The 19,655-nt window shown below is 39.8% G+C and overlaps 1 protein-coding gene across 2 annotated transcripts; it reads left to right on the top strand.

Annotated features, from left to right (window-relative positions):
• Positions 1–345: 345 nt before the first annotated feature.
• Positions 346–11,895, top strand: ankrd49 (ankyrin repeat domain 49). 2 transcript variants are annotated; one of them, XM_084341738.1, is made up of 4 exons: positions 346–488; positions 916–994; positions 3,373–3,600; positions 11,151–11,895. In XM_084341738.1, exons 3-4 carry the CDS (start codon positions 3,379–3,381, stop codon positions 11,625–11,627), a joined length of 699 nt encoding a protein of 232 aa, XP_084197864.1. In that variant the 5' UTR covers positions 346–488; positions 916–994; positions 3,373–3,378; the 3' UTR covers positions 11,628–11,895. The 2 variants fall into 2 exon arrangements, with proteins under 2 accessions (XP_084197864.1, XP_084197863.1); XM_084341737.1 differs by lacking the exon at positions 916–994 and having other exon boundaries at positions 11,151–11,894.
• The last annotated feature ends 7,760 nt before the right edge of the window (positions 11,896–19,655 follow it).

Raw genomic sequence — 19,655 nt, forward strand, 5'->3', positions numbered from 1 at the left:
AATCACTTTAATCAGGGTGTTTTTTACTTTAAATCAGTCGTGCGGCATGTGATAGATTATCTGAAAAGAATACACTAGTTTAATGGAAGTCTTCATCTGCAGCATAGAAGATTATGTATTTTCTTTACAAATCAGAGTTTCGATTGATTTATAGATATATTTATTATAAATTAGACGTATGGGGCACAAAAACTTGATTTATCCTACACTATTTTCTCTTGTACGTGAAAGGATTTTCTGCCAGGCTTCGTTTCATGCAAATAATGATGACCGGTAGATGGCAGAAACAGGCGGATCCGGCGTATGCGCTACCGGAAGTAGAGAAGAAGAAGAAGAAGAAGAAGAAGAAGAAGAATTTGTTGTTGTTGTGGGTAATGATGTATTTTATCAAAGTAGCACTCTTACGCTAACTTTGTAAAGAACTACATATCCCATAAGTCTTCACTCTAATCTGATTGTAGTTTGTTGTGAACCCGCAAAACTGAGAGGTGAGTGAAAGCTTTTGAGAATTGTCGTTTTGACAAGAGGAGAGAAATGCTGCATACATATTAGCTTTTACCTGTGACGCTAACGTAGATTTCTACCGTTGTTGTGTAAATGGACCGTTGGCTTCACCAACCGTTCAGCTTCAAACGTGACAGCAGCTAAATTAACGTTACCTAGCTAGCGTGTTCAGCGGTAGCTAATGTGAATATGGTAAAGTGAGGCACACGACTTGAATGCAACTTTCAACTGGACGTTTGTGGCATATAGGTTCACGTTATTTAGCTTCACGGTGGCTACAGCACCTCGCAGTTGACAATCTAGCTAAAACAAATGCTAGCTGCTCCCACTTCACTGACACTCCTCCGTAATGTTAAAGTCATCTGACTCGAGTCATTTGTTCCGAGTCACAGGTCATTTTTTCTTGGGCAGGTCAAGTCCCTTCCCATCCCAAAGACTGCAGTAGGAGCTATCACTCCCTCTCTTATAATAATATTATTGGCCAATTTATGTAATTGTACACTCCTCAAAATTAGTTAAGCATGTTGGGATATTTAGTGTTTCACTTGATTGTCTTTTCTGTGACATATGAATGTGTATTTTGTGTTTTTGTGAATATTGAGTAGGATATTTATATTTATATTATAACTGATAATCAGTGCAATTAATATAATCAAACAAAATAAGTAAAGCATATTTTTTTCCTTAATAACAAAACCCCTCCCCATCAGTTTTTAACTAGGGATGCACGATATACATCAGACAGATAAATTATCGGCCCAATAATGGAAAATTAACACCATTGGTTATCAGCAGATAAAGAAAATGAAGCCGATAAATCTAGCCAACAATCCAAAGCCAAATTGCTTTTTATGACTTAACAAATGCAGCATCTAGACACAGTATGTGGTGGTATTCAGCTTTTAAAGTTGGTTTGTGAGCAGCCAAGAAACACGCTGATGTTATAGCCATAATGTCAAACTGCTGCACCTGTGTAGAGCCACGCAATGTAGGCAAGAGCCTAGGCTTAGGCGATGTCTGCTAAATTGGCGTATGACGATTCAGTGAAACATTGTGATGAACGATGACATCGTTGTTTACTAATGTGAGACAACATGTCCCCTCAGTGTTGTCATAAGGCAGCAGATGCTTATTAGCTCGCCACTGTAGCCGCCGTTTCCAACCGTTGCTCTGACATGAATCTCCAACTGTCTCACCCTGCAGAGGAAACTATCTCCCCTCACCACATACATCCCTGTGCCAGGTTTTTAAAGTGTCATCGTCTATGCACTACTTATCCGTCATTTAGCTTTGTTCAGCCTCATATGTGTAAAACAACGTTGGCCAACTAGCCAAGGAAAATAAGCTAAGAAAACTGTGTGTAAAAACAGTATGACAGAGAAGCAGCGACCTGCTGGAAAAGAAACACTGCTGCCATAAATCTAACCCAGTGTCTTGGGTTTGTCTAAGCAAGCTGGTTTAATAAGAAAATAATGAACAGGACATGGAGACATAATGTTAGTGCACTGAATAGCAACATACTTATTTCCATTTCCTCTCCCCACATATCACAACAACAACAAAAACAACAACTCTTGCCCTACAGCAACTCTGAGGGGACGCGCCACTTAATTGTGCTCTCTGGTGGGGAGCCTTTTGTTATGATGGTCAGAGATTAGTAGACAGCCATTGGCAATGGATGCATGGTTGTGCATAAAAAAAGTGTAAAAATGTTGCTTTCTATTATGGGTTATTTTATCAGTATCAGCCATGAGAGTCAGGTAATTATTGGTTATTGTATGGGCTGAAAAAAATCTGTATTGTGCATCCCTATTTTAAAAAGTGAAATACTGACAGCCAAACAAAAAATTTAAATAAAAACGTAACTTAAAAAATCAAATGAACACAGACAGGACATGTCTTAAGTCAAGTTTTTTATCAGTTCAATTCAAGTCTCAAGTCATTTATATTCTGTCAAGTCAAGTTACAAGTCATCAGCACAGTGACTTCAGTCAACTCGAGTAAAAGTCCCAATAACTCAAGTCCACATCTCTGACCCTCATTGATTAAAAACTGAGTGGACAACATATAACAGTAGGCATGTATCTAACAAGGTCAGTCTTCTCGAAAAATGCACAATGTCTCAGAGCCTTTGGCAACATCATTGCTTTATTTGTTCAACAGAGAAAAGCAAACAAGCATAAACAAGAAAAAGAGAAGCCTTGGCATTTCTGTTTTTAAAAAGGTTTTCAACGATTAGTTGATCAACAAAATAGTTGCCTTTTTTTTTTTATAGTTATTCATTCCAAAAAGTTAAAACACAAGAAAATGATCCAAAAAAAGCCCAGAGGCTTCTCGGACTTTTATAATGTTGAGAAGTAAACATCGCATTTGGAGCAAAGTAAGCACAATGACTTCCAAACATTGTTTTAACTTGAAAAAGCTCAGGAGAAATTTGGGAATTGAATTCCAGGTTATAGGAGCTTGGTAATGAACCCTAAATTGGGCATTTGAAGTTCTTCAAAATGTGCTTTTTGGTATTTAAAGGGAAGCTCACGTATAGATAAATTAATAATAATAAATATTAAGACTAGATTTTGAAAGACAACTTGTGTGACACTATTCAGAGTCAAGGCAACACATTAGTAATGTAAGACATCCTGAGGCAGTTCAGCTTTTCATGGACAGTGTGAATATTAAAACTCCTGTGGGGGTTGTTTCACATTCAGTCCAGGGGCAAGTAAAGGATTAAATATTAGTATTCCTCTAAATTGTTCATTTTTCAACCTTTTCTGATTTAAACTTCTGATCAGTTAGATCAGAATATGTCTAACATCTCTCTTTCTTTCTATCTGTCTTTCTATATCTTGGATTCTCAAACAAAAACAGCAAGTGATGGAGTTTCCTGAAGATTTTAACCAGCTTGAGCTTCTGAATACACATGGACACCTGATCCCCCGAGGGGCCAGCAGCCTGTGGACCGGAAGCAAGGATGACGAGGAGGAGGTGGAAGAGGAGGATGAGGGGGAGCGATGTGAGGAGTGGTATCTAGAAAAAGAGGAAACTCTCAAAGACAAACCAAAAGAACTCATTCTGTGGGCAGCGGAAAACAATCGCGTAAGTGATGTTTTGTTCTGAGATAACTGCTGCAGCATCCACCCATGCAGCTTATTATTTTTAACTTTCCAGTCTCTTTGTAGTTGTCTCTCCTGCTCTGTCTACCTCACTTGCTCTCTTTCTGATTTAAAACAATAGATATAAAGTACAGGATGTTTAATGTTCTTGGAACAGGAAGTACTGTAACTTGCAAAAAGATTTAGCGTAATATTTTAATGACCACTTGACGGGAATGATCCCATGGTAAGCAGGCCGTCCAACTTGTATAGAGATACAATGCTACCAAGAAGTCCTGATAAAGTTCTGTTTGGAGTATTATGAATTGATGGTGCTGTACTTAAAATACGTAGAGGCAGGGATACAACTATTGAGGCAGTTATGAATATGATTTTTGCTGATTGGACCAGGCGGACATGGTCTGGTCCAGTGTTGACAGTTGGCAGGTAAATATGTGATATGTAATGATTTTTAATCTTAAATCAGATCCAGTTGCTGCCAGATAAAAAAGATCTTTAAAACATGTTTGATGTCGCAGAAGGAGAAATGCAGTATACCAGTAAATGAACAGCTTTATCTTAAGTTAGCTTCTTTTTCCAAATTCCCTCATCCCAGTACCCAGTGTAGACCATAAAGCCTGCATCGCCCACACATCTCCCGCCCGGTCTTTATAGGTTTCAGCTAGCCTCCATATATGTCGCAAGCTTACGTTTTCTATAGCTGTGACATATACTGTAGCGATGAAATGTTACTGTATTATGAAGTTAAGTCATGTTGAAGTGTGAAGTGTGAAATAAGAAATATGAAGGTAAGCCTTCCTCATCGGATCATGGCTTCCTCTTCTCAAAAATCCCAGTTTATCCCCTGTTGGTAAGGATCTCAGAAAAGCAAGGCTACCTCTCTGTTTTTGTCTGGTGTGTAATAAGCAGCCTCACTAGCAGGGCTGCAGTCCTCCACTTCTAGTTTCTGTAAATAGACTGGTTGTTCTCAGGCTGGGAATCATTTGAAATTGTTTGATACTTATTGCTGATATCAAAGCAATACTTTTTTAGTACCTTACTTTTAGAAAAATGGACTTGTTTCTATTAAACCCTTTGATTGATAGAAGCAAAACTTTTCAAAAGTACTTTGCCTCAATGAAACTATGTCTAAAATAATCAGAAATCTGTTTTAAATCAGGCAGCATGTATCAAAGAATACGTGAACAAGAATTTGAATCTAACCAGAAATTCAGCACTGACTTTTTTGTCATTGATGTGAAGCAACAAACTGCTGACTGCATTTCAACAGAGATGACAAGGAAGCAAAAAGGCTCACTCATTTGCCACTTCCATCATCAGCCCTGGCAATAAACAAGATGTTTAATTGTTTTATACCACATGCTGGTGGCATTTTACAGCCCCAGGCATCCCTAATTGTTGAGCCCTGCCCTGCCCTAATCATGCTGCATCTCCAGTGCTTGACTTTTCCAAAAGTCACTGATATCAGCATAATGTGGTATTTAAAGGTACAGTGTGATGTATATCGTGTATTTAGCGGCATCTAGCTGTGAGGTTCGAGATTGCAACACTCCCTCACTCACCCCTCCCTTTCCGAAGACGATGGAGAAGCTCCAGAAGCTACGGTGGCCCTCAGGGACAAGAAACTAAATATGGACTCGCCCACAACAGTGTTGAGTATTTCTTCTACTTCAAGTGCTGAGGTGAAGATGTATTTAGTTATTTAGTCTGTAAAACTATAGGCTATAACTCAAAAAAAAATAATTATGGAGCACTGTGAAACATATTCACAGAATTTATTAACTTTGTAATGAGCAGACTTCTCAGTTTATCTGTCACACTAAGTCATTACTTTGACTGTCTTTGGCACACTCCTAGCCCTAAATATCTTTAGTATAGTACAGTATCGTTATCGCTCCATGTGTTGTCTTACTGCAACAGAAGGGAATAAATCTAAATAAATCTTGCTAACGCTACGTTACCACCAGCTCTCTGAGATGCACAAACTGAGGCCACAGTGTGCTAATATTTAACATTATACGTGGCGGCATTTCTTTTAAGTGAGACTAATGTACTGCTAATAAACATTGTACATTATCTGGGTTTGTACCATTAGCAGCAGGAGGAAATATATATTACGGTCGGTTGTAATCTTAAACATTACTCTTACCTGTCCAGCAGAAACGGGACACTTCAGCGTCAGTCTGCAAACATTTCTCTTTCATCAGAGATTTCCATCTTGGAAAGGCAGCTCCAATGTTCATTATTGTTTTATGCTGTCGCTTGTCCCGATCTCGTTTAGCATCTTGGAGTTTCCGTTTCTTGGACAATGATTCAGGCTCCAGTGATTTTTCTTGTACAAAACAAGTATAATAATCCATCCTTTATCAGATTGTGGTTTCAAACTTCTCACAATACATATTGTTGGGCAGGAAACAGAAGCCACTCGCTCTTCTTCTTCTTTGTCTTCCGACCCGGTCATTTTTCGGCGGCCAGGCGAAACACGAAAGGCCCTCACTAGTGCCAGGTTTGTCCATTCTGCTCTTCTGTAGAAACTTATTTCCGGGTGATTATACGCTAATTAAAACATACTTGTGAATATTATATTCTATTATTTTATTCCATATTATAGCAATATGCTGCTACATATTACACACTGTACCTTTCAATTACCATTTTTTTTCTGCTGCTATCTTAATAACAGCACTTACGCCCCTCTCCTCTGTTGTTCCTGCTCCCAAACAACGTCCCGTGCATCATCAGCACTGTTGAATGGCTCTGTCTTTTCTCTCCCCTCTCCTCGTATTTCTTTTAAATTGTGGCAGCTGTCATTGGCTGGGCGTTTGTCAAAGTTGAATTTGCACATCTGTCCATTACTGTGAAAAATCTGTTTTAAAATGCAGAGGTCAGTTTTAAGCAATGGTTAACTGATCACTGCTCGTGTTTCAGTCAGAAGTGATGCTGCATACGTTCAGGACTTTCTAAGAGCAGTAACCACTTAGCTGCCATGTCAGGCAGAAAGTCGATCAGTATCAGAATTTCTTGTTGAATAAAAATCCTAATTATAGAGCTAAATACTGGAAGTTGCTTTTAATTGAGACCGAATGTTTATTTCTGAGGTCAGAATCAGAGGCCTGCAATTATTGATCACTTAAGCAGAGTAAATGAGTACAGCAATTAGACCTTCACCTCAGCAGTTTTGTTCTTGAAGAGTTAAGTGAAATCAGCAGGTCACTGAGAATTACTTTCAGTTTATATTTGAGCATGAAGGACCACATACAAACTATTACAATATACATTATTCGCACTTTCTTATGCCACTAATGGCAAAGAAAAAGCTGAACTGAAGTGCAACATTAAGAGGAATTAGTCTCCATGTTTTTTAATAACTATACGTGCTTTTCTTTTCACATTTCCACAAGTGAATAAAGGAAGATAATCCACATTTGCACGTCCTCTGCAGCACGACTGTTCAGCACAACCTTCATACAGTCAAGGCAGCTACAGGGGAAACAAAAGAACAAAGGAAGAGTAGACTACATGGTCCTCACTCACGCTAACCAGCATTTTTCAAAGCCGTTCTGAGTGAATACAACACATGCAATTATTATTTACTACTGTGAATAAAATTGAATGTTGTTTGTGTGCCTCCTTTCTGATTTTATCAGTGTATTACATTCAGAGTGGAGTCGTTGGAGCTTAATACAAGTGTCTGTGAGAAAATTGCTGCTGTGAATTCTAATTAGGAATAAGTAAGCAGCGTTGCTCCATTCTGCATTTACAGAAGTGTTTATTGTTTATATACAGAATTGACATATTTTTTATCTGCAAAGAGAGAACATAAATCAATGAGTCACAAGACAAACGCACACACTTTCTGTATGTATGTCTTGAGCTCATTGATTAGAATTATTAGCACTATTCAACCTGGTGCTGGGTGATAAAATTCACAGATTGTCAGAGCCAAATGTGACGTCGTCAAATCTGTTTTTCTTTTCTCTGAACGCCAGCACTAATCCCAAAGATACAATCATATAAAACAGACCAGCAGTAAAAATCTTTACACTGGAGAGGCTGTCGATCAATCAAGAGACTTGTCGCTTCAGCTGTAGATATAACTAAGATATAACCAAGATCTTTAGAAGAAAGAGCCATGTTGTAAAAATGTACTTTTCCTTCAGTGGTACTGACTACAGCTGTACAGGGTTTTCATTAAGCCTTTTTTTATTTTCACAATCATATTTATTAGAAATGAAGTGAACACTTTGAAGTTGTTAAATGGAGCGTAGCTGAATTATGTTTGACGTCCTCATTTGTTGTCTTTGGGCCGGTGATTATCTTTTCTGGTGTTGAAGAACTAAATGAGAGCTTTTTCTACCAAAGAAAGGGAAATCATGAATAATTTCTTAATGTTTCTAGCTGTTTTTTACAGAGCAGAGGACCTGTATTACATCTGTAGTCATTTCAAAACAGTTTTACTTTGCCAATGTAATAAAATCTAAGATAAAATCTTCATAGGACGTCATTTAGTTCTGTTAAATCTGAATAAAGTTTGAACCTTTTGTTAGAGCAGAACAACCCAGAAATTAAACCCTGCAGAGTACACAGCAGTCATGTGCAACAAAGTCAAAGTTTAGTTGTGAATAAATGCGAAATTAGGCTAAATAATGGAAAGCTGTGTGACTTTGCATACTACGAGGCAATAAATGACTCAGGAGGAAGCGAAGGAACTGAAGGAACAGTTCACAGAGAGTGAACACATTAATGCACCCTGAAGCCTCTCGGAGGCATTAGGGGTCATGATAAAACACCCTGTGGATAATCCAACAGTGGTTCAAACCTTCCCTAACCTAATTGAGTCACAATTCAATTATCTACATAATAACTCTGTTGCCATGTAACAAATATCCTCAACACACAAAACATTAATTGAACAGATGAATTGCACAGGCAATTATTCAAAGTTACTTATCTCTTAACCCACATTTTCTGTGACGCATTTATTCGGGTTTGGAGCGCTTGAGTTGTCTTGTGTGAAAACCGCCTGTGATGTCTGTTTAGTTCTGCACTGTATTTGTTTCAGGCTGTGCTTTGTGATTGTTTATAGTGCAGTGACTTTGCATTTAGATTGATTTAAGAGCCTGTACAGTCTTTTAAATGACTATGATTATGCAGTATTTTTCTCCTCTTTACCACAGTTAAATAAGGAAATGTGGAACTCAGGGAGGTCATATAATTGTAGCTTTTACTTGTTATCTCTAATTCTCTTGAAGCATTTTGACATTGTCCTTAACTGATGTGTACTTTGCTGGCCATGTTCCTACCAATAAAATTAAAAGGTACTCAAGAAGGACCCTCTGTAGGAAAGGCAGTCTTCTCCTCTTGTACTGGTGCAATGCTTCTTATCGTGCATCAGCATCATCACCTAATTATATACATTAATGCCCTCTACAATCAGCAGAAATGCTTACTGCATGCATGCACATCCTCGAGAGTGTGCCGGTAGCCTGCGCTCTGCTTGGCCATGTCACTTGTGTTGTGGCAAAGGCAAGGAAACCCAATTAGATGGAGTGCCATCAACATCAGAAGCAGCAGTTATAAAAATCGAACTCCATCAGCCGATAGTCAAACATTAGCAGGTGGTAGAGATGCTGATGTAATTTTTTTCACAGCTCAGCCTGTGAAAACAGCTAAACGAAGCTCAGGAGGGACTGGAGCTTTGAAAGGTCTGAGAAAATCATTTCAGGGTCAAGAAGTCTGGGGCTGTCAAGTTTGAGAGAGATGGGTACACACCTGCAGGGAAGGTTTAATGAGTTGTATTCTTCAGGATCCGGTGTTTTTGGAGTTCACCCATACTTGGGACTTAAGTCTTGTATGTCTCAGGCTGTGCTGCATCAACTTTACCCATTTGTATGCCTTTGCACTGGTGATGGCATCACAGGAAATGCTGTGTGTTCAGTTGGCACCGCTGGCGGTGCTTCTACAGAGCAAAACAATGGTTGTTTTTGGCATTTGTTGACAGCGAATCAATGTCAGGGAGTAGTTTTATTCAGTCCGTGGGAGTAATAACTCCTTTTCCCTCATTAACATTGTCAGGTTCTCTATTCTGACTGAGTTTCAATATGATATATTGCCAAACAGGCGCTTTTGCTTTTTGCTTGAGAACAAATCCACCATCCATCCTGACGTCAGTCAGCTCTCCTAACTCTCTCCATGCTAAAAGTTAAATGTGACTCCTGTTGCTCTGTGCTCTGACTCTGCCACTGGCCCCACTGCTGCACAGAGTAGTGTGTGAAACATCAGTGAAGACAAAGTGAAGACAGCGTGTTTCTCACTGCAAATTATTCACTAGAATCAATCACGTCAATATAGAGATAACTTCCATTTCCCCGAGAATTACACTCAATACCTGTTTCATTATATTTGTTCAAAGTCTTCTCTACATCAGCTATATTACATAAGAGTGGATGGACATGGATTTAAATTACAACTTGACAGATGCGTGGAGGCATACAGTACAACACAAGGCGGTAATTCTAGTAAAAATCTGGCTCATGTAAGCAGGGCTGTCACAGTGAAGGACTTTCCTCTGTGGTGATTTAAGGCGATTTCAGCGCCGGCTGGAGTTTTCTACTAAAGACTGCCAGTGTTTCTAATCTAGAGGACCAGATGAGTGAGGTGGAGGCTACGTAACTTTTGTCTGTGTGGTAACGTAATCCTGGGCAAAGTTCGGATCTGATAGTGAGACACGATTGTTCTTGTTATTGTGTGAAGTGCGAGATGTTAAGCAGCAGAGAGAGACTCCTCCTGCTAACCGCTCTGGAACTCAGATTTTGCATATTGCCTTGTCTACATTGGCGGACGTTTTTGTTTTGCAACCAGAGCAGGTGTCATTACTTACATCTTACAGCGTGAACGTGATGTGTAGTACGTCATGTATGGTTGTGGCAGTTGCTTGCCATTCTCTGTGGTTGAATCCCCCTTTTTTGTGTTCGTTAGTCAGAATTCTTTCCCCACAATGTTGTGGCATCTTGCTGGTTTGCCTGTCATGCCAGTGGCACATGTGCTGCTTTTGTGTGCTGAATATAAATGGAGTGGAAACTACGTCGACTCAAACCAAACTCACACCCACAGACCGTTCATACTAGAAGCTTGGACTGTCCTGGAGATCAGCAAATATTACAGGAAACTTTCCTCCACAAAGCTAACACAGACGATATAAGTGACTTGAAACTTTGTTTTTTGTACTTTCAAAAAGGGGTCAGGCGTTGCTCTTTGCTGGTATGTGTGAGTTTTTATACAGATGATGAAGAAAATTACGCTTTTAAAGTACTCGTTTTCAAGCATGACTGGAGGACCACACAGCTTCCCAGAATAGAGGATAATTCAAAGTGTTATACAAGAAGATGATAATTACCAAAGGCTGGAACAAGATTTCAAATGTCAAAATAATGGATACTTATTCCAATTACAGGAACTCTTCATTTGAAATTATGTCTGACAGGTCTTCTTTGTAGTTTCCTGACCTTTAGCGTTTCTGTGATTGTCTTTCAGCTTCCAACAGTCCACAAGTTGTTAACTGCTGATCCTTCACTCGTGCACTGCTGCGATGAGGACGGTTACACTCCACTGCACCGCGCATCATACAGCGGCCACGTTGATGTGGTTTCTGCTTTACTCTCCACGGGGTCGAAGGTTAACCCTCGCACCATCGACGGCTGGACGCCCCTTCACAGCGCCTGCCGCTGGAGTCGCGTCACCGTGGCGTGTCTCCTCCTGCAACACGGAGCAGAACTGAACGCCCAGACCAACGGCGGGCTCACACCGCTGCACCTCGCTGCTTCCCACGCCAGCTCCGTGAAAACAGACTCCGCCAACACGTTAGAGCTCCTCCTCTCTCAGAGACACCTGAAGCCGGGGCTCCGCAGCAGCAGCGGGGAGACGGCCAGTGAGGTGGCACGACGCAGTGGCCCACATCACTTCCTGTTTGAGATGGTTGAAGACTGTGTCAATGTGGGGCCCATGTCATGACGTACGATGGACAGAAGAATTTTGCAGATGTTGTGCACAGAGACGATATGAACTCAAGCTTCATATTAGTTGCCATTCATTACTTGAACTTGTATTTATGTATGAAACTGTTGCCAATATGAGCAGAGTGTGAATGTGCTTTGATAGACACATGTCCTTGTCTCCTCGACTGCCCCTGAAGCTGTATTAATAGTCATGGTCTCAATGAAATGCATGTTTTCTATTAAAGAGTTTAATAATGAATAATTAATCATTGTTGATCTTTTCCCATTATCAGAAAGAAAGCACTTGTTTTTTAGTTCAGCCCCGCCTCTTTATAAGCAGTGGTTGATCTTATTTTTAATAAGTAGCTTTTTCATTGCAGAGAAGTTCCCCCTACCATTGCCTTTGGAGGGCCTCGCCTCCGGCAAAGAGGTTATGTTTTCTGTTTGGTTTGTTTGTCAGCAGGATTACAGAAAACGCGACTGGCACAATTTTCATGAAACTAGATGGAGGGTTGAAACATGGGCCAAGGAAAAACCCATTACATTTTTGAGCGGATCAGAATCCTGGTGCGGATAAACAAATTATACACAAATGATTTTTCACTCCATATCACAATAAGCATTCACAGGTTGCGGTAACACATGTGGTTATCCAAACTTCACACGCAGCAGTTGTTTTGGAGCACTCGAGGACAGTGGATTAACAACGCCTGTTTCTCAAACTAAAGCCATATTTGCACGGGACTAATGTAACCATGGGACACACGAAGTAAGATGCTTTGTGTTTGTACTCGAATATGACTGTTTTATTGCTTCTAACTTTCTCTGTCGTCACTTTTTAATGTAAATATAGCTGATCCCACTAATGTGTTGCGCTGACAACAGAAAACAGATTTCTGCTTCAATGTATCATTATAAAGTAATGTTATAACTACCTTTTATTTGAAATCGAAAATCACTGAGGGCAGGCCCCCATTTTGTCGAGTAGCAATTTAAAATTACTTAAAATATACAAAAATCATTTTTAAAAAGGAGTATATAAATACAAACATCAATATAAATAGCGCATTGAAGATACAAGATCCAGTTAAAATGGTTGCAGACAGCTTAATGGTTTATGATCATGGATTGAAATTCATCAAATAGTGTCACAGTATTAATGTTTAGGGAGCTCTGCAGCGACTTCCAGGCAGTTGGGGCATAGAAACTAAAAGCAGATTTTTCAAGTTCGGTACAAACTCGAGGGACTTGCAGTGACAGCCAGTTATTAGAGCGATAAGAACCAGAGGACCGGTGAAGCAAAGCACATTTATACGGCGGCAAGTTTCACATAAGCGCCTTTATAGATAAACAAATACAAATGCCTGTCACGGTCAGAGACAGAATACCACACAGCTTTTTCAGTGATGTGTGCTATAGGCATCACCATTTAAAAAAAACTCAAGGGCAGAATGATAAACAGCGGAGTCAGAGGCATGCCTAAAGATCACATCACCATAATCCATTACAGAGAGGAAGACAGCTTCTATAACCCCTCTCCTACAAACCACAGGTCATTTAGTGCTATTTCTATATAAAGTTATATAGGAGTTACTTTGTTGTCAATCAACATACTGAGATATTTATATGTTTTGTGTCTCTCAATGTCCTTGATCGTTAGTTAATACTGGCCAGCAGTAACAGCTCACAGATTTGCATCCATTGGTTTGGTTTCTTTGTGCTCAATCTCAGAAAAATAGAGAATTGTGCACAACATTATGCAGCAGCTACGCACCTCAAACCATGAAACACATTTCTGAAGCGCTGGAGAGTTCACAGTGAGGTGATTTATTTTAATCAAAGTCCATCACTGCCGACGTGACGTTTAAATGCTCCAGGTCCTCAGATGACTGAGTCAAGGTTTTCAAGTGCTAAAAGAAAAATGCTCACACGAGATCCAACAAGTTGTAGAAGACCTTGAGAAACAGGCTCTGATTGTTCTGAAATAAAAGATTGAGCTCTGCCGAGGTGTGTGTGCGTGTTTGTGTGTGTGTGTTGCAAGGTAAAAATATACAGACGTGACAATGTTTTACTGTATGTGCCTTGAATTTGAAAACTCAAGGTTTGTATAAATGTCACATGGCAAATCCCCGTGTTAGTGTTTGATATTGACGCAGTGTCACATGTAAGTGGATTGTATTTCAGAACTTTTCTTTATTATGAAATTGGAAAATAATTACTTAAAGGAGGGTTATGTTTGGGGTTAATAATGCCAGTCCTGTCACAACAGCTGTCAGCTTCATACACAGCTTCAGTTTTTTAATTACAGTGGTATAATCAGTGTTTTTATCAGCCTCCGTCACAGTGGATGTGCTAGACTGCATATAGCTGATGATGCCAGTCAGCCACTGTGAGAAGTGTCTCGTCGAAACTGTCAGCAGTTTTAATCCGATCACAAAAAAGGTCAGGTTATGATTTTTTGCTAAACAAGAAAACCAGAAATTAATGTGTTAATTTAAAATACTTTGTGACATGTTGATACAAATTTAAAACATAGAATATGGCTGCAATTAAACTGTTTAATTAATTAATCTTAATCAAAGATGATATTCACACATCCAACAGACTCAAATGCAAGGTTGTTGAAAAGTGACACTTCAGTCTCTGCCTAGCATCACACATAATCAATTAATCTACCAGTTATTCCCTATATTATTCATTTGGCTTAATAAACATCAGAAAATGGTTAAAAAATAAATAAATAAAGTAGATAAAAACAGTTTAGTCTGACAGCTTCCAATGTCTTGTTTTGCTTGTCCAAAAGTCCAAAACCCAGAGATATTTACTGCACGCTGATGACACAGAAAAACATCAAATCCTGGTATTTGAGCAGCCAGAGCCTTTAACTTTTGGCTTTTTTGCTTGAAAACAATTTTAACAATTGATCAATTATTTGAATATTTCCAAGATACAGTTTCAGTCGGCTAACTAATCAATTAACTTGCTAACAGTTTCAGCTTTAATTTAGGGAAAGAGCATCTTTATCAGGTCAAAAATGACCTTTGACCTTGTTGTGCTGTCAAATAATGTTGTCATGCGGGGTCAGTGTGCAGCTGTTGCTATCTCTATAGGAAGCCCAGATAAACAGGTTGCATCGATCTGGTGATGACCGTTTTTTGGGACCATCATGTCTTTCCCTTTAATTGGAGAGTCCTGTCAATGTTGATGTTACTGTTAATTTGTATGTTGTCTCCAGCACGGTAGGGTGTCAATAAACATCTTAATTTGAAGCTGATTTTCATACTCAGGCTCTCCTGCTTGAGTCAGTCGAGGTAACATTAACATTTAAATGAGAGAACATGTAGCTGGTTCCTGTCCAAGGACAACTTGGTCACAATAGGTGAATACTGAGTATGCCCTGGCAATGACGATGCTACGGCTGTTCAAGGGTTCACACTTGTGCACAGTAGGCACTTCAAGCTACTGCAGGCTATACCTGAAAATGTAATATATATATATAATATATATGAAAAATACATCGTGAGCATAGATAAAATCTTGTTTTTATGAATGGATTTAAAGCTGCAATATATGAGAATGGTCCACTCGTCATTCATTTTGAATTCACACTCCAAACAATAGGGGGCAGCATATCACCAGTCTCACTGCTAACTGCTGGTAACTGTAAGCTGCCGACCGCAAGTTAGCTCAGTTAGCTATGCAGCTAACAGTCTGGACTGGGAGTTCAGAGAAAAGGGGGAGGGATGGTGTTTACACCACTAGCACATCAGCTAGACTGGGACAGGTCGAGGCTAGCTGGTTAGCATGCTAACTTCAGTATACTGTATATCTTTGCAACACAATATGTAGCCCAGACGTCATAACGTCAGGACATTTATTCATGTTCTGTTCAGATACTTTAGTTTTTAAGTTTTATTTTTTGTTTGTTTTGAATGTTTTTAACTAAAGTTCTTACATATTGCACCTTTATCCTTCCCAGATGCACAGTGTTAGATGTGAAGAAAGTGTTGAGATAAAATTAATTTGAACTATTTAGCATAGCAAATATTGATCACATTCATTATGGATTAACCTGCTGATTATTTTAAAATAGTGAACACTGCTGTCGTATTACCCAGAGCCCAATCAATAATACAAACCTCAAAATGATTAAAGATAGATTAAAATGAAAAGCAGCAACTCCTCAGATATGAGAACCATGAAATGCTTTTTTTGCATGAAAAATTACTTCAACAATGATTATGTTTCTGTCAGTCAGTAATCCATTAATCAACTAATCAGTTTAATCTGATTTCAGCAGTATTTCCCTCTGAATTAGTGGAGTAAAGGTAGAAAGTGGCATAAAGAGAATATAATCAAAGTACAACCTTGAATTTGTACTTAAGTGCAGTACTTGAGTAAATATACTTAGTTACATTCCTACACTGTCAACATTTATCTTCTGGTAAATCCCAACCCTTGAAAGATGGCATCGATACCAGCAAGCGACTAATACAGTGACAAAATCCAAAGAAAGGAACAACACAGGTCAGACTCAGAGACCTGTCTGTATAAAAGTGATGAACTCAGAATAATCGCTGCCTGCAGGGAGTCTCTGCTCTGCGGGGGAGTTTCACGCACCCTTTTTCTCTCACAGACTTAATGCCAAAGACAAATTTGCAGGAAGTGCCTGCTGTGCAGCCTCAGGCGTCCTTTACTTAATTTTATCGTATTCAAGAGGTGAAGTTACATCAGATCATTAAGCAACTCGGAGTTGTCGGGCTTTAAGGGGCAGACGAGACAGAGGAGAGGAAATACTTATAAAAAGTTAGTGTTGTGTTAGTGCTGTGAGACAAACAAGTTGAGTACCAACAAGTTCATGCTTTAAATTTTAGTTCCCATGGTTTCTTGGTCATTTTGTAGAAAATGTATGCAGGGAAAGAATTCTTTGGAAGTCTTTCCTGCAACCCTGAAATCGGTGCAACTTCAAGAGAAACTGGAGTTTGTGTTCAATTGCTTCAGCCTCAGGTCGCACCACTCAGCTGGAGTGGCACCAATTTTTACCAAACTGTCCTTTAGTCAGGACACTGCAGGTCAGGTGGACGAACAAAAAGAGGAAAGACACAGTCCTTTTTTCAGTGTAACTGTAGATACATGCAAACATGCATTTGGACACATATGGTGCACAGTTACCTACAAAATAAATCAATATTTAAGTGTGTTTAAATGGACGTTTGTTCTTCCAGTTCTCCAAATTTGAACAGTTTCAAGGAAATTTCTCTGGAAATCCTCACCTGCCTACAAAATGTCTCAAGCGATTTTATGCAGTCAGTCTTAAAACTGGGCTTTTTTTAAAAAACGAGACATATCATGCTCAAACACAGTGTCTCTCTCAGAGGCCTATTGTTCAGTGCTGCAGCCCTGTATTCGCCCTCTGTCTGAGACGGCCTGTTTTAGCTCTTGACAGCCCTCCTGAAAAGGCCAGTCTGCTCTGAATGGTCGCCCACACTTGCCTGAGCCAGCGCAGCCTCCAAGTAGTACAGGAGGTTGAGCGGGTCATCCAGAAATCGGAAGGTCGCTGGTCGCTCCTCCGGCTGCATGACGAAGTATCCTTGAGCAAGATACTGAACCCAAAATTGCTCCTGATGAGCAGTTGGCACCTTGCATGACAGCCTCTGCCATCAGAGTATGAATGTGTGTGTGTGAATGTAACAAGTGTTGATAAGAGCTTTGAGTGGTCAGTAACCTGGAAAACGATACAGATATGCAAGTCCATTTACCATCCATTCAAGTAGATGGGGATTTTTTTTAAAAAGCATAAAATGGCTCTGGATGCCCTGAGATCCCAAATTGATTTGATTAGAGGTCCTTTATACCCTTTTTAAAGCCTTCACTGTAGCTGAATCCCTTTTTTCAGTTTCTTTCTTTTTCTTTTTCTAAGAAGTCCCCATCTACTTCAGTTGTTTGGGAGAATACTGCAACGCTGTTTTGTTGTGAAACTCCAGGAAAGTTTTGTGGACTAAGAAACTTCCCCCGGCTTTCTGTCCGCATACATGAGCAGATAACGACTGCATTTTCATTTTTGGGTGAACTTTTGCTTTAAGTGGAGAAAAGAAAGTGGATGGTAATCTTTCCAAATGCTGCAGCATTGTTATTATTCATTGGCAGGCGTGTTTGTGGCCTCCCGACGTGCAGTAAATACGACATTCACTCCCTCTTTGTTTTTTTCCTGAGGGGAAATACTGTCCTGATCTTTACCTGCAGAGTGCTCACCATCAATTGCTAATTTTGTTCAAACATCTAAAACTATGATCCCGTCCTCTGAAGGAGAGCAACAGCAGCAAGTGCCCCAGAACAACAGTGAAAAGCCCTCTAGTTGCCATAGTGACTAAAATGGAAGCAAAATGGGAATTCAGGTGATGTTTTTGTGACAATGTCCCTAAAAGGTCAGGGTGAATGGAGTCAACAAAATTGGATTTTAATACAGGACACAGCTGTTTGCCTCAAGTTTCTAACAGACATCCATCTCAACCAGGTGTTTAAGACTGTCACCATGACAACGAAGTTCCCCTAACCTCAACGAAGGAGTCTGTCTGAACCCAACCATGATCTTTCTCTTCAACCAAACTACCCCCTCAGCTGTCCTCACATCGGAAATCTGATTTATTTCTTCAACAGGGGTTTGAAACGGTGTTGTAAGGCACAGACGACTGATGTCAAACGCTTTGTGTCGCTCTAGAGGACCCATTTTGTCGCGTCCTCTAGAACGTATCTGCTTGTGTAATTTGAAGGACTTCTTGATCCAGTCGCAGTAAAGCAAGCAGGCGTCAAACAACACATAACACAAACTAAACCCCAACTAAACACAAACAGTAGAAGCACGCAAGAAAAATCAACATAAATTGCATCAAAACCTCAGATCACGCTCAAGGTGAGGACAGCCAACACAGCGTTTGTGTTTGATGAGGCCATGATGAGGTATACTTATGTAATTATTGTCTGTGGTGAACGGTTTAACATTTAATCAGTAAAGCAGCTGGTGGATCTGTGCCAAAACACTCACTTATTACCCACACCCCTTACAAATGAGTCCTTACTCAAGTTCATATTTGTTCACATCGTAAATTCAGGTTCAGGTACTTCATGAAAACAACATCACACAAGCTTCACTCTTCAGCTTACTCCCTGTCACTCGGTGCGCACACAAACACAACCCAAGCTTTCTCGCCTGCAGTTTGCTCATGTTGTCTACAGCAGGAAATCAACAGCATCAGTGTCCTTGTTCTTCCCATTAGTCTTCGATTGGTTTTCAGCTGAATAACAATGTGTCTACGCTGTGCATGATGTGTCCCTGAAATGGGCTAAATGTGTGTCTCGAACCGGAATATAAAGGAAACAATGTTTACACACATAGTTCAATGTGTGTGTTTCACATTGAAAAGGACAAGAAACAGAAACGTTCTCAATAATTCTGTCGCGACAAAACCGGGGGCCAAATGTATAAACCACGCGTACACACGAAAAATGTACTTTCGCCACTTTCCACACAGGTTTGCAGATGTATAAATCTCTACAAACGGTGAGAATGTGCGTACTGGTACACATCTCTAACACCATGCGTACCATGCACGACACGTAGCCTTCTCAGTCTGATTATCATGATGTTTCAAGTTGGCAAAAATAATATGAAAAGTGTGAATTGGGGAGACATTTTATTTAGAGCAAACGTTTTTCACTAGATTTTGTCAGGATTACATCATGTGTTTAAAAAACCCTTCACTATGATCTAACAGAGAGCGCAGGGAGCCTACAGTAGCTCGCACACACTCACTGTGTGCAGAGATGCGTCTCTTGGCCTCTCGCTTGAAATCAGACCACTTTTAACTCCTCCAGAGTCTGTGGCTCTGAACTCGCTGCTTCTGTCACTTTCTGACGTTTCACTTGCTTCATTTCGCTGCTAAAGCCAGACCTGAAGCCCCCACATAATACTCTTTTTCGTCTGTAAGTTTGATCAGTCGTTACATCAAGTTCAAGGTCCCGCAAAATTAGGCTTCCTGTTCTTCAA

This window comes from Pagrus pagrus, assembly GCF_965226575.1.
Source record: "Pagrus pagrus genome assembly, chromosome: 2".
Lineage (NCBI taxonomy): Eukaryota > Metazoa > Chordata > Actinopteri > Spariformes > Sparidae > Pagrus > Pagrus pagrus.